General features: G+C 44.2%; 1 protein-coding gene across 2 annotated transcripts in view; it reads right to left on the minus strand.

The window, feature by feature from the left end:
• Positions 1-2,125: 2,125 nt before the first annotated feature.
• Positions 2,126-15,517, minus strand: part of ARHGAP22 (Rho GTPase activating protein 22) — a 485,114-nt gene continuing 471,722 nt past the window's right edge. For both annotated transcript variants that reach the window (XM_078642703.1, XM_078642704.1), the window contains one exon: positions 2,126-3,304. In XM_078642703.1, coding sequence (XP_078498829.1) covers positions 3,082-3,304 — 223 coding nt within the window. In that variant the 3' untranslated portion in view covers positions 2,126-3,081. The remainder of the gene's footprint in view (positions 3,305-15,517) is intronic.

The raw sequence follows: 15,517 nt of genomic DNA on the forward strand, positions 1-15,517 counted from the left end.
TGTGAGGGCGCTATTGTGCTAGACAATGGGCCCCTCGCAGTGTCTCTGAATGGTATCTTTGCAATTGGGACAAGAGGAAGTGACTTCCTCTACTAGAACTCGGGACACCATCCCTGAGAGGCCCGGGGAGGGCCCCTCCCATGGACCCTAATTTCAGGGAGACCCCTTTCTTTCTGTTGGATCGGCAGGGAAACAACAGGACACACGGTCGGTGTGGGGCCCCATGCCGGTAGGAAGAGTGCGAGGCCCTGGGCAGCTGCCCACATTGTCCATGCCTAGCACTGGCCCTGATTGGCCTCATAGCAGGGGCAATGTGTGGTGCAAGCTGCAGTGGCCTTCGGGCACTTAATTTTTTTTTTTTTACAAATTATGCACTGGTCACTGCGTTTTTAGTAACTTTGATGCGTTTCTGCTTGCAACAACATTTTTGTTAAAATCTGCAGGTTAAGCACCAGATGAAGGATTATGGGGCAAATACATCAACTCTATACTTATGTGGAAGACACCGCTGCAACAAAATCTCAGAATTCCATTACCCCTGCCATTAATTAACTTATTGGGTAACAGATTTGCAACATACATGCATTTTCTTCTATGTACATTCTTAGGTTCAGAGTTGGATACTTGGAGTTGTCACATAGTCATCTCATGCTAATCGATTTAGCATACCATCGTTCTTTAATTGAGACTCACACAACATATATATCCATTAATCTGAGGGGATGAACATAATTTAGGAGGAAGAAGGTTCTGAGTTAGGCTACGTGGATGGAAGGGATGGTCTACATTTATAGCAGATGTATCTCTATAAACAAGAGCATGGTGTACTGGAGGAGTCATGGTCTGGGAAGTCCTCCCCTCCTTGCACACTTCAAAAAGGAGGGTTATCATTCGCATTTGACTTCGCAGTTCACTGCAAAGGTAGTATTCTCATCTAGGATCATAGCTTCTGTTTTCTCTGTCCTTTGCCCACTGTTCGTTGAGTTCTCAACCCCTTTAACCTCTCAGAGATTTCATATGCGTCAGTTGTTCTGTCGAATATGCCTACATTGGCCTTCAGAAAGCACACATAGTGCCATTGGTGTGGCACCATAGCCCTTTCTGGTGACTTCTCACATGGGTCCAGATTAGTCACTTTAGCAGATTGAGATCTAACTCAGCTTGGAATGGTGCGTTTTAGGTGGGTGCGCTCGTCATATTTTGTATTTGATGGCTTAGACTTATTAAGTGATCTGTGTGTCTGTGATTTTGGGGGCATATTTAGGAAAAAATGTTGTAGTGCAGTGCTACACCAAATTTGGCAATGCAGCGCTCCAACACTTTGTAAACGCAGGGATGCGCCATATTCACAAGAATACAGCGCAAAAAAAGCTGCCCAGCGCAGGCACCCTGCCATCATGTTACAAGGGGGCCTGCGATTATTTATGTGCAGTAAGGGACAGCTTGCTGCACATACACAATCAATAATGGTGATTTGCTCTTTCTATGTGTACTGCAGAATGCAGCATACAAAGAAAGAACAAAAAACCAGGAGAAATTAATAACTGCTCCTCGCATCGCCATGGCAAGACAAAGTATTCCCTGGCCTTTGCTGGTGGCTCTGCCTCAGCCTTGTCAATCTGGGGTAGCGTCAAAAAGCAATGGGTGTCTGGTGAAACGCCCATTGCACAACCCTTTGCCGCAGAGGACTGCGGCAGAAAGGGACATATTTACATGGTGGCTTTAAGCCACGTTAAGTGGTGAGCGCCACCTTGTAAATATGGGAAACGGTGGTAGGCCAGTAAAGGGTAAAAAAAAGTGACGCTCCGGTGGAGATAGGAGCTTATACATATGTCCCTTGGCGTTTAAGCATTAATGCTAGAGGGATTTTCTCATGCATATTATAGATGGAAATGGTGTTGAGATCATGACAAAATTATTTATGAATATAGAGAGATGAGATAAAATTGTCGAGTTATTTGCAGTAAAGCCAATGGTAGGATAGGTAATGGTATCAGAGGTAATGGCAGGACAGGGCTCTTGAGACAAAGCTCTGGTTATGGAGCCTACCCTCACACAATAAACCTGTACATAAGTACCATGTGAAAAGTGGCACAGTACCGACAAACATCACCACGCCACAAAAGCAAGCTAGGCCCATCGCCCAGTCGTTTATTATGAATCACATACAATTGGAATAAGCTACATGATGCTCAGTGCAAATACGGTCAGGGCAACCAGTCCTCAAGAGGGGATATAGCAACAGGGAAAAGAGGGAGTTATCCTCAGCATCAGCCCTCACACACTTCATCTTTCATGTCATTCTTCTGGCTAGTTGCTTGCCCTTTTATCATGTTTTTCCTCCACTATGAGTCCATGCTCATCACAATGTCACTGTGCTGTTTGGGAGCAACCAGTGCCGGGGGCATCCTGGTCCAGCTCCATTTGGAACACTGCAACGTAGGAAAAAAGACCACTCTGATTGAAGAATGACGACCCAAAAAGGTGATTTCAATAACATTTTCAGATTCGTTGGACATAAAATAATGGGGAAATGAGAGGATGAATCTTAGGAACAGTTAATAAAAAAAATTGAGGATTTTCAACGGGAACATTGTAGCGATAATGTAAACAAGAAAAACGCTGTACAAATCGATTTTGTCCGTCTTACCGGCTTCTTTAAATAAAATTATTCTGAATATAAACGAAGGACCGGTGTAAAATAATATTGTTAGGCTTTAGAGTTTTCAATGAATTATTTTAAAAAAAAGTTAAGATCAAATGGCTTGCTACATCGGATCCAGCCGTGGAGATGCTAAGGTGCATAGAATGTTGGGTCCATGGAAGTCATCCTAACTTCAAAAGACTTTGGAAAAAGTAAATTATACTTGGAATGGATTTTTCCCAGGAGTAAACCGAGCTTCGCCTTAGCCTCTGGAGGCCTGTACAGTCTCCCTAGAGCATTTTAAGGGAGGTCAGCTTGGAAAGAGTGCCTCATATTCAACATTTGATGCATAGATTGATAAAGGAATGCTTGGACCAGCCACTCTCCACTCCTCACTTGTCTTGCCCAGGCTTGTCCTTTTCTCATAGACTTTGGGCTCAGACGTCCTCTTCCTTTGACCCGAGTGACAGGTTTCCCAGTGTGGCAAAAAACTGCTCCATTTCTCGCTGGAGCAACTGATTGCGTCCTTCAGCGTCCTCTCGCGCACGCTCAGAATTCCGCAGCTTGATCTCCAACATGGCGTACTTTCTTCTTCCTTGGTCCATGTCATCCTCCAGGCGGTTGACTTTGGCTCGCAGCTCAGCACTTGTCTTTTCCAGCCTTGAGGAAGAAGGAAAGATAATAGGTTTTATTATAGAGTATGCAGCATAAAGCTCCATGGTTCATTGAGATTTATCGAGCCAAGAATGAGTGCCAAATTACCCACGTACAAGGCTAATCAAAGCAAATAGGGACATCTAACTCTATACTTTTCACCATCAGACACATACGTATAATTGTTGATCAGGATGGCATCTTGCTACAGTAGGCAGCAAACGGAGCAGTTCACAAAGGGGTATTGTGATCCTCTTCTACCATGATCATGCCTTTCGATCCCAAGATCATTGGGATGTCTACATTATCAACAACAAACGGTCAATGGGGCCATCAGCGACTATGTAGAAATGAACATGGATATTCAAATCACATGGCAGAACATTCACAAACACTAATGGCCTAATTACGATGTGGTCGGAAAGCCTCCGACTATTCATGGTAGGTTTAAACTCCGACCGCCGCATTAGGATGGTGGCAGTCGGACTTTAAACCTGCCGGGGAATCCTACTCGGTTTACACAGGCTCAAGGAGCCAGTCGGCCAGTCAAAACTGCACCATAATACCTCAAGGACGGTGTTTCCGTCGTGGGGATTATGTTGGCACTTTTCAACAGCCTTTTCATGCTGGGCTTTCCGACATGAAAAGGCTGTTGGAAAGTGTTTTTAGTGCCCTTAGCAGGGCCCCCTCCCCTGGGCATCCGCATTTGGGCCTAAACATCCCTGCGCCATGTGGCAGGCACCTTGAGGCACCTGCCACACACGGTGCCTACCACACGGTGCAGGGATGTTTTCAAACTTCCATTTTTCAATGGGAGCTTGTGCTGTGGGCAGTGTCAGCCCCCCCACAAGCTCCCATTGAAAAATGTAAGTTGGGGACCGCACCATGTTCAGTCGCATCCTAATGGGGAATGCAGAACCACTGACCCATGGTCGGGTGGTTCCTTTCCCTCAGTGGTGTCCACCCGACATCGTAATTAGGGCAGAAATACGATGTCTTCACAACTTTGTACTTAAACCTAGACAGGAAACCTGCCGCATTCATTCGTGGCTTATGTCTGCAGTTGTTCTCGTTGCCATAGGAGAGATGCACCCTAACGTGGATTTGACAACCCCTAAAGATACTTTTTTTATTTTCTTTTTTTTTTAAAGCTTTCTTTATTGCAATTTTCTTATCAGACTTTACACATGGAAACAGGTACCTCACCTGGACCATCCCATACAATAAGTAATACATTCCCCCGTCCGGGGTTATCAAACCATTACGGGTGGTCTCTGAGGTGCCCATCGAACCAATCAATCATTGAAAGCATCTTGCACATGAATCACGTTATTGGAGTGTAGAACTTGTAAACAACCTCCCCCTTCCCCACAACCCCCCCCCCCCCTCCCTCTGCAAAATCGGCTTTGTACCAAAATCGGTCGAAAACCGGCCCCGGCAAAGAGCTTGGCGGCACCTCCAATCCCCCCCGAGTGGGAGGGGTGGGCCGGCCGCGCACTTTGCCAGGGCCGGTTGTGGTTCCCAGTCTGGCCCTTTTCGGGGCTGAGTGTCATGTTAGGGGGGGTGGAATATTGTTAGGTGTACCTACCCCTTTAGAAGCAAAGAGAAACTTGCATACATTAGATCTGTTTGCCACACAACAACATAGTAACAGAAAAACATAACACGTTGATAGTACTGTTTCTTTGTACTAACAAATAAACTAGGAATTTAGTTTAGAAAATCCTGAGGCAGCCTAACCAGCAGCCTATTTGCTGCACTGAATGGAAGCTAACACTAGTGATTGGCTTAATCAGAGCATGGATTACAGCAGGGTCAGATCCATGTATTTACATTCCAGAAAACATTAAGTTGTGAAGGTGACTTAACCATCCTTTCAGAGAATTCTCTGAAATGGCCATTAAAGCTGGATGACAATCCCTTCTAATATATGGGAAAGAAAAATCGTCCAACGAAGGCGTTTGTACTAATATAATGCAGGACACAATTGACATCGGCAAACTCCTACCTCTCTAACAGTTCCGACTCCCTCTGCTTGTCTGTTCTTACAAATTAAAAAAAAAAATCTGAAAGTGCGATGAGAAGAAAGTGGCCCATCAGACAGGAGGTCCTTTACTTTCATTTTACTGAGACTGGATGTTTCAGCTAGAGCCACTTGTCTAAAGAACAAGCATTGGCAAAGCCAATAGGCCTCACCTATGTAAAACAATTGGCTTTGCCAAAGTCTATGTTGTATAGCAGTGTGGCAAATAGTTCTATAAAAAAGGTCTATTAAAGTTATTTAAAACCCCCCAAATACAATATGACACACACGGGTAGTGGCTTTTTTTTCGTCTTAAAGTAGGGTTGGGCAACAGACAATGGGAGGGTAGGGAGTTGGAGAGAAGATCAAAGAATCAATCAATCAGGTGGCTTGTAAAGGTCGGCTACTCAGAAGTGTAAGTTAAGAGGCAACACAGACAACAGGAGTGTGGAAGTAAAGAGGAAACGCTAACAAAGGGGCGTGGAAGGGAAGAAGTAATACAGACAACAGGAGGGTGGGCGAGGAAGGGAAGATGCAAAATGGACAAGTGGGACTGTTGGAGTGGGAGAGAAGAAGCAAAACTGACAAGGGGTGTAGGAGGGAAGAAGCAACACGATGAGAAGAAGAATATAACAAAAGAAGGAACAAGACAGGGAGAAAAGGAAAAGGAAAATAGTATCTCAATCATAGCGTCAACAGCGGAAGTTCCCTAGTTAAGATGAAGCAATGAGTACTTGGTCCATGCTATAGACGAAAGAAGAGGAGTTGGAGGCGTCACGCACTGTCCAGTTTGGAGGCAGCAAATAGCAAATGAGTGGCAATGGCGGGCTTGTGCTATGGGCCTCTTCCGCCCATCCATTAAATAATGGATGTTTCCAATGGCCACACTGGGATATTGGAACAGCTGATCTAAGGTTGGACGGTCCCTTTCTGTCAACGGTGCGTCTGCCCGACATTGTAATAAAGCCCTAAATGTATCTAAAGTACGTGTGCTGTGGGACTTCAGAAACATTTTACTTTAACACTAACAGCAGTCACCATTTTTTTAACATGCACTAATTCATACCATATAATATTAGTAATCAACAAGTCACGATGAGCCTTACATATCCACTCCATTTGTTTGCTAATGTTTGTGTAGCTATAAACTGCACCTTTTAATATAAAATGAATACATTTAAAAGCAGAAACCTCAATGCAGATAAAACACACCTTTTGGGTCCTTCCTGCCGTGCTCAGTTCAGAGAGGCTATGTGTGAGGATATTTGTGTCGAAAATGCACACTAGATGAAAAATGAAGGAATAGCTATTTTTAAACAAACACATTCATTCATTTCTGTATGGTTAACATATGCATTTATCAAAAATATGCCACTGCAACCTCAACATGAATAGTTTAGGGAGTTTGTTTGCCGCTGTTTAAGAGATTCCTTAACAGTCAGCAGCTCCTGAAAACATTGAGTTTTCTTTGTGTTTGGAATCGTTTTTTATTGTTTTTATATGAACCATACAAAGACAGGAAATATAGATATTCTCCTTTCCCAGTACACCCAGTGGGTACTTTGACCATCAAGTACAAAGACCCTCAAATAGTATAACCCCCTGCTGTCATCAGGAGCTGCCACAATTGGCTAAACCCAATACAGAGCAAACACTTGTTTTGCAGCACATAAGATATGTAATACAGCCATTCACAAGTTTTCATTCCCTACAGTTGTACCAGTCTAATGCCCAGGATTGCGAGTGATGGGTCGGTGGGAACTGGGAGCAATACAACTCCTTTGATGTGCCCCAGGACCTCCTCCGAGTAGATCTGGATGCCCCTACATGACCACCATAACTTAAGCTAAGGCCCTTCTTCTCATCACATCTCCAGCAGGAAGCATAGGTGGATGGAAAAACGCAGTGTAGGTGTGTCTGCATAATGTGCCACCCGTACATTACCTTATAGGCTGACTGCATGTTGGAGATGCTTCTGTTAACCATGGCAATATCAGACCAGAGACTTTCCTATAACTCATCTAGAAGCGGATCTTGAAGGTCTCCCTTTCAACTCAATTGATCTGGCCATCATACGATGGGCTTCTTAAGTTGCAGGACCCAATAGATGTTGTAGGCTAGACCTTTGGCACCTGAATGGGCTCGAATACGCTTTTGAAAGTGGTTCAGCAGTTTAGTGGCTGTCTTTGAATTAGTAGGGCTGAGAGTGCAGCGCTGACATTGGCAATACTGGAGTCTGTTGGCCCATGCCAAACTAAGGACCTACACTGAGTGAAGGGCTTTATCTGGCCTTGTTGATAACGACAGCCAACATTCCGCATTTCCCCTTCTGTTATTGATGAAAGTTTTGCCTCTCATGACCGGTGTGAATGTACACTTGTGTTCAGAGATGTGAAAGTGGTCACGGCTCCTCTCTCTGTTATAATGTCACACACCACCAGGACTGTCTTCACTGGGATCACCAGGAGTGTGTATTCATTGGGCAGGACTCTTCCTAGAGAGACCGTGACCCACAATGAACGGCCAACTACTGCCCTGTCCAGGAAGAGCCATTCTTTCTTGCTCTCTCTGACAGTCTATTCAGAGATTATGTGGAGGTCTGCAGCCGTGCAGTACAGGATAAGATCTGGGCAAGCCAGGAATTACCTTTCCCTGGCTGCCATCAAGATCTTTTTCGAGATTATAGTGTCTTCTGCCCATTAGAGACAAGCTCAATTAGGTGGTTTGTAAGGTTCATATGTTCTGTGTATGACTAGAGGTGATTGGAAGACATACCGGATTTGTGGCAGTCTGCTAATCATGTTTATGTGCCCCTACCATGATCGGTGTAGAGGTTTCCACCTTCTCAAGTCCTCATATATTTGCTTCTGGAAAGGCCAGCTAATTGGCTGTTCACCATCTGTTAATCTTAAGCAGTAATGTTAAGTCACAGATATCAAAGAAATATTTCTACCATAGAAATGGGAAATTTGCTTGCAGATAGGTTTCCATCTCAAGAAAGGTCAATAGGTTCAAAGGACTAATTTCGGTCTGCTGACTTTAAAGCCCAAGAATGCTTCAAGTTGTTCCAACTCCTACAGCTGTCCTCAATAGGGGTTCTTTAACAGAGACTAAAAGTACACAGTTATGTAAGACCAGTGACCCTGCAGAGACTCAAACCCACATAGTTGTAGATCCCCAAAACTAACCAAATTGTTCGCATTACATACAAAGTTGCATCACAAAAATTCTACAATATCTGTGGAAAATCTATCCTACAATCACAAAATTGTTGACTTTTTTTGTACAAATGTAAAATAATTTTAGTTTCCTAATTAATCAATTAAAAACAATAATCTTATTAATATTTAACACTATTTTGTAAATCTATTTGCCTTGTACAAAATCAGAAAAGTTAAATTTCTTTCCAACTGAGTGCAATTCTGTATCCAGAAAGTTTGCAAAGATTTTCAAGGAACGTCCCAAAAACTTTTTGCAGCAGTAGTCCACTGCTTTTTTATGGCTAACTGTAATTCCAAGAAAGGATATGCTACTTTTCACAACTTCTTCATAATTGGTTTCACCATTCTTACCTTCAAAGTAGGAACCTCTCCATATACCTTCAACCTTTATTTCCAAGCGTCTCCAATTTTTTGCTACTTTAACTAAAAAGTCTGGGAGACAGTTTTACAGTGTTTTCAAAGATTCAGTCAATATATCCCCATCATGATGCAAAACCTTAACACATGGCAAATATTCGTTCCTTCAAACAAATAGCATGGCGGAGGAGAGGTCTTTTCAGGTATAGGTTTCTTCATGCATCCAACAGACATGTTAACTTCCTCATCCATTTTACTGTCAAGATCCCTGCACCCGCCTATGTTTTATGATCTCTCACTAGGCACAGGTCAAATCCAGACTGAAATTGTTCCCTGCCACAATCTCCCACTCAATGTTTGCCAACATGACAGGTATCCTCTCATGAATGAACGATTCCAGAGCCGTGTTCAGGGAACATAGATTGGAAACATAGGGGCTATTGTGGGCAGCATGAGAAGGATACTATTGTATTGTCCCGACTTATCCTTTTTGATTTTGATCTTCTTCCACCCACGAGTTTGTTGCATAAGTTTGCCATCCTTGCCCGCTGAAACCCACTATTGATTTGGATTATTCTTATGCTGTATTTTGAACTGATCCCATTGCTGCAGATGTGTCTTGTAGACACACACCATTGGCTTGTGTTTGCCTATGTAGCTCCAGAACTTACATCACTTAATAGGGGAGTTTAAGCCTTTTATGTTAATGGATAATAAATGGAGCAGTTGCTTCATGAGTAGTGCTGCTTCCCAGTCCATCCGGAATCTCAGTTGCCACTCCATGTCTACGGCAAACCTTCCCTTGGAAGAACACGGGGAATAATAAAGGACACAGGCCCATTGAACTTAACAACCTAATTCCTGTCTCAATCTGTTGAAGAGGTCGGTAGTTATCTATCCCACTCTTCTCCCGTTCTCATTGGTGGACCCAGCCAATAGGGGTTGTCCTAAACGGAGGTAGGAGAACTACCCCCTACCATCAACCAAACGTCCTGATCTATTACTTGCCTCCACTCCACTGAGGTACAAGTGTGCCCCCCCTTCAACCACCACACTATTCATCATCATGTGTCACAAACTGGAGTCCTCCCAAGGGTTCCCAACATGCGCAGTGGCTGCAGGCTTAGAGTTCTCTTCTTTTGTCTCTGTGATCTTCCTTAGCTGTTGTACCACTTCCTCTCTCACTTTTGCCAAGTTTTTTGTGTATTGCTAAATGTTTATCTTCCTGGTCTGTACAATCTGCCAGATGGGAAAGGAGAAACTGTTGCATTGTGAAACAGTATTGATTTTCTGACCCTCCTCATTGTCTCCCAGGATCAAGAGGATTTTTGTCTACCATAAGGAGAGCAGAGCAATTTCTTTGCCTTTCCATGAAACTGAAGAAAGAAGGGATGCCCCCACTTGTAGGGCACCTGCTGCTCTCTCACATGTTCAGTCACAGGTTGGTAGTTTCATCGTTTTGAGAATGTGATTACCGAACAGTGCTGAAAGAACTGTAGTTAATGGCCTGAAAGGTCACTTTGTCTTTCTGTCTCATTCTCTGCATGATCATATCCTTATCCTCAAAGTAGTGCACCCTAGTCAGTGAATCCTCGTTGTTTCTCATATTGACTCAGTGGGTGCAATCGAGCTTTGAGGGGTAAGCATCTGGCATACCTTGGACCAAGTGCAGTAGATCTCTGAGGAAGTCTTTGATGCTGTTGCCTTCAGCTCTCATGAGACCCTCCTTGATTCTGAGGTTGTTTCACCAGAAGTGGTACCTCCTTGCCTTGAAGTTCAATTGTTTTCTCTTCAAGGTATTGGACTCTTGCTCGTAGTTGTGCATATTCTTCTGATCTATCATTCACCACTTGCTCTACTTCGTACTCTCTTCCACCTAGTTTAGAGACTTCTCCTCTTGAAGATGATCTGGGCTGGCTTCCAGGTCCAATTTGACTGAGCTCACCTTCAACGCCATTTCTTTCAGGAAATTCTCTAGATATGGTTGGGAGATGACAGGGCAACTGGGTTTTTGATGCGGTCCTTCATGGGAGCCTCTGCTCTCCTCCATGTTTTTCCTTTCTCTGTGCTGAGTGGGTCCATGTGTTTCACTGTGTAGTCTTTCTGCTCTTTACCCCAAATATGTTGCTGCCGTTGGGGTCTCCAACAGCACGTGATTTGGTTTTGATTGATTGATATATGCTTTATTTCGATACATAAATATCTTAAAAGCAGTACAAACATTGGGATTTACATTTCTTAAGGCAAGGGTAAAAACAATTGGTAGTTTAAAAAAGATAAAACAATCAACACTGCTGTAATAAATATTTTTTTTAAAAAAAGAATTAAATTGCAATAGAAAGCCTTTTAGAACGAATCACCCAAACCCATTTTAAAAATTTAGAAACACCACACACAATGGGTGATGATGTATCAGTCAATAAAATGCGGAGGGCCACCAAATGCTGTCTTGTGCCTAGAAGTCTGCACACTGGTGTGAGCCAACGCCTCCTTGGAGCACAATAGTCCGGGCATTCGAGGAGAATGTGTGCCACTGATTCAACCCGCGTTGAACACAAAGCGCAAAAGGGTGAGGACTGAAGAGCTGATTTCCACCTAGACACCAGGTTGCCTAGAGGTAGAGTACCCACTATGAGCTTAAAATAGAGAGCCCTGTCCATTGGAATAGAAATGAGGTCCAGATAGGGCTCAAATGCAACAACGTCTTTAATCCTTAGGAATGCTGTAGTCGAGTTGCAGTGACGGGGATTGCCAATGAGTTTGGATGATACCCACTCCCAGTAGAGTTTCTTCAGGGTGGCTTTGGGAGGAGCAGAACGGGTATCCCAGGATTTGGTTTTGAGGAAGGGTTACCGCGTTCACATCTCCTTATGGGGGCCATGGCTTTCACTGCTCTACTGATGTGCTCCACCTAACGCACTTCCTTACCACCTATTGGATCTTAACGCCCCTTTATCAGCAAGAGGAGGGCCTCCGCAGTTTCCTTGGTGAGGCCCCACAGCACCTCTATCAAACCCAGCTCCCCACTGCTTGTTTTTTCACAGCAATGCTGGCTCCTAATTGCTTGTTGTGTGTTGGGCAAGACTTGACTCTCCAGCAAGCTGCTTCAGGGGACTCTACGCAAAACTCTGCCAACCACGGCCTACGCTCACGGGCAGCCATGCGCTTTAGAAATCTTTAAATAAAAATAAACATACTCTCACACTCAGCATGGCTTTTCTCCAACATAGCTGTTCCCAAAGCCTGCGTACTACCCAGCCTCCTATTTTGTGCACTCACTTTACTTCCGTTCTGTGGCTATTCCGGCGGCCACACATCTGGCCCGTTAGATATTTGGGGTTAAGTTCTGTAGTTCTACAGTTTGGGGGGGTTGCAAGCATCCCTCCTAGCCTCTCCGTTCTCCCCACACTTCCAGTTCCTAGTCCCTTTCCTGGTTAGGGAGCCAGTCATGTACCTCAATCAGGGCCCCTGGGAGGTCTGATACCAACCAAGCAGCACCTGTGGGCATCTTCACCCAAGTCTTTTCTGCTCTTCAAGTAATCTCAGTCAGTGGTGTCTGTGCACTCCCTGACTCACTCCTGTAGGTCATCCAATAATATGCCCAGCCACAGCAGCCTGCACATGGCTCACCTCACTATGGGGTCAAGTGCGTCAATCTGTTCTTTTTGCATTTGCAGCTCTTAGTGGGAAGGAGATGCCCAGACTTGGGTCCAGTGCCCGCTACGCCACCAGATTCAAACTGGACTGGCTGATGAGGGGTGAAACCCTGAAACCGGACCCAAGATGCTTATTTCTAGTCCAGAGAGGACCCGGCCTGGCAGTTCCGCTGGACTGTTCCCATGGGGAACAGGGTCAGGACTGATTTGCATAGGGCTGGGTCTAAACTGGAATGGCATGGCATGCCCAAAACAATGGATTTAACACAGATCTGTGACTGGGAGTGAATATTTGATTGACTCAGCATTCTGTCCAACATCTGTTCTTTTTGCATTTATCACCCTAAGTGGGAAGGGTATGTCCAGACGTAGGTCCCGTGCTCGCTACACCTCCAGATTCAAGCTAGCCTGTCTGATGAGGGGTGAAACCCTGAAACAGGTCCCAGGATCCTTGTTTCTGGTCCAGGAAGGGCCTAGCCTGGCAGTTCAGGCTGGACTGTTCCCATGGGGAACAGAGTCAGGACTGATTTGCATATAGCTGGGTCTAAACCGGAATGGTGTGGTGTACAACAAAATGATGGATTTAGCCGAGACCTGTCACTGAGGGGGGAATGTTTGATTGACTCAGCATTCCGTCCATCATCTGTTCTTTTTAATATGGCACAGGTCGCTACAGGTCCTCAGTTGGCACGAGCCTTCATTCTCCCATACCTCTAGTGTCCACATCATCAAAATTACATTCCACCTCCTGAGGGCCTTTCAATAGAGCTTTCTGTGTATGCCAGTCTCCTGGGAGCACCCCTGCCCTCGCAGAACCAGGGGAGGTTCAGGGCCAGGTCCCTCTCTTCTGTATCTTGAGCAAGCCTAGGCAGTCACGTGTGCCTAAGCAGATGGATGTCAGCAACCACCAGAGCCTCCTCGCAGGCCTCAGCCTCTCTCTTGCTATGGTCCTTGACTTGTCAACTGGTTCTACTTTGTTTGCCACTGTGCGCCTGATCCTCCGGTGATGCTTTCTGGCTCTCGTACCGGGGAGGCCACATACAGACACTGATGCTGGGCTTAATTTTATGGAACGGAGCAGATCTGCAAGGAGACACATTCTGCTCCATTCCTGGCTTGGCCAAGATTTTCTTGAATTAGATAGAAGACATGCTAATGTCACAGACCCTAATAAACGGTTAAATTGCTTACGTTTGTGGCCTGATTGTGCAGCTATGAGTAGCTCCCTTCATATAATCTGAAATACCTTATAAGGCTTGGTCTCTATATGTTATGTTATGTTATGTTATGTTAACAAATAATTTATAAAGCGCGCTAACACCGATTGGTTTCTTGGTGCTATAGATTATCTGTTTGATAAAGTACAGATGAATTTTAAAACATTTATCTCATTAGACATCAATATTTTAGCTTTGGTTCCAGTGGTGGCTGATGACTGCAAAGAGTGATGTGAGGGAAGTCCATACACAGAATTGCACTACACAATTTAGCACAGCAAGCAACCGATGCCTGATTTTCTCAGGGAAAGTCTGGCTGGGAAGAGAGGGTGAACACAGATGTTCATTTTTACACAAGTCAGTAGTTTTCTTTTATCGACCTAGAGAGGGTGAAAGGCTGAGTGGAGAACTTCTGCCATGTTGGAAGGCCTAATGAATGCATTTATCCAAAGAGCCTTCAGACCCTGCTAAGAGGCAAAAGGCCCGAGACTGAGCAGATTCCATTCAAACCTTCACCAGTATTACCAGCATATGTTCAGCACAATTTCTCATCAACTCACATTCATCCATCTACCCATACTCTCATTCACCCACTGAACCATATACTCCCACTGACACAATCACCCATTCTGCTCTTTGCCCACTCATGCATACTCATTCACGCACTCAATCATACATGCTCATCTAACTACTCTCACACTCATTCACTTAATGACCATTGCCTTACCCACTCACTGTTATATTGTCAGTTATTTAAATAGGTTATTGAAGGCAGCAAGTTGCATTCCAGTCAACTAATGGTGTTTTAATAAGCTTTCATCTGCCCACCAGATCATTCCCCTACCTAACCACATTCAACAATTATTTCACTTTCTCCCACCTTATATCCTTCATTTACTCACTCATATTCACCCATCAACATCAATCTTCCCACTATCATTCATCAAATTCATATAACCAGTCATCACATTTACCTATCAACACAGCCAACCCCCCCACATTCACTCACCCATTCACAATCACACACCAAACATCACTAATTGAGTAGCCAGCAATTTCATTAATGAAAAGCTACACTAAGTTGCATTGTTAGTGCTTGTGTTATCCTCCACTGTCACAACAATAAGCACATTTGATCTGCAAGGGAGATAAAATAAATATATGTAATTGTAACAGTAAAAAGATTTGCACTGTCCCCATGGGTGCTGCAGAGGAGACAGCACAGCAGTACGAAAATAATAGATTTTTACTTTTTTCTCCAACCTATTTGTGCAGTTTTTTTTTGAGGCAGCTGTTGACCCGGTCATCTTCCTTGAAAAGGTTACATTAGGTCACACTCATGGGGATTTCATTTTATACAGTTTTATTTATCACGGACTTGACCCAAAGGCATGTTGTAGCCCTTTACATGAACACCAGTTACATTACACAAAAGCACATTCGTATTCGTTTTTGTAGGCACAGGGTGACTAAGTGGTTTGCCCAGAATCACAGGATGTTAAACTGACCTCAAGACCCTAGCCTGACTCCCCAGTTTCACAGTCATTACACCACACCTTTGATTATATTTCCAAGCGTCACAGCTTTTCGTGTGGCACAGTATAAAGTTGAAAACCTGTTTCAAGCCAGTCTAACATCACTAATCTAAGAGGTCCAGGATGCAGGTTTGTACATTTCTCACCTCAGACATACGTGTTCTTCTCTGTGAGTTACATTCATACCTATATAACCAGGGCACAAGTCCT

Source organism: Lissotriton helveticus, chromosome 5_1 (assembly GCF_964261635.1).
Source record: "Lissotriton helveticus chromosome 5_1, aLisHel1.1, whole genome shotgun sequence".
Taxonomy (NCBI): Eukaryota; Metazoa; Chordata; class Amphibia; order Caudata; family Salamandridae; genus Lissotriton; species Lissotriton helveticus.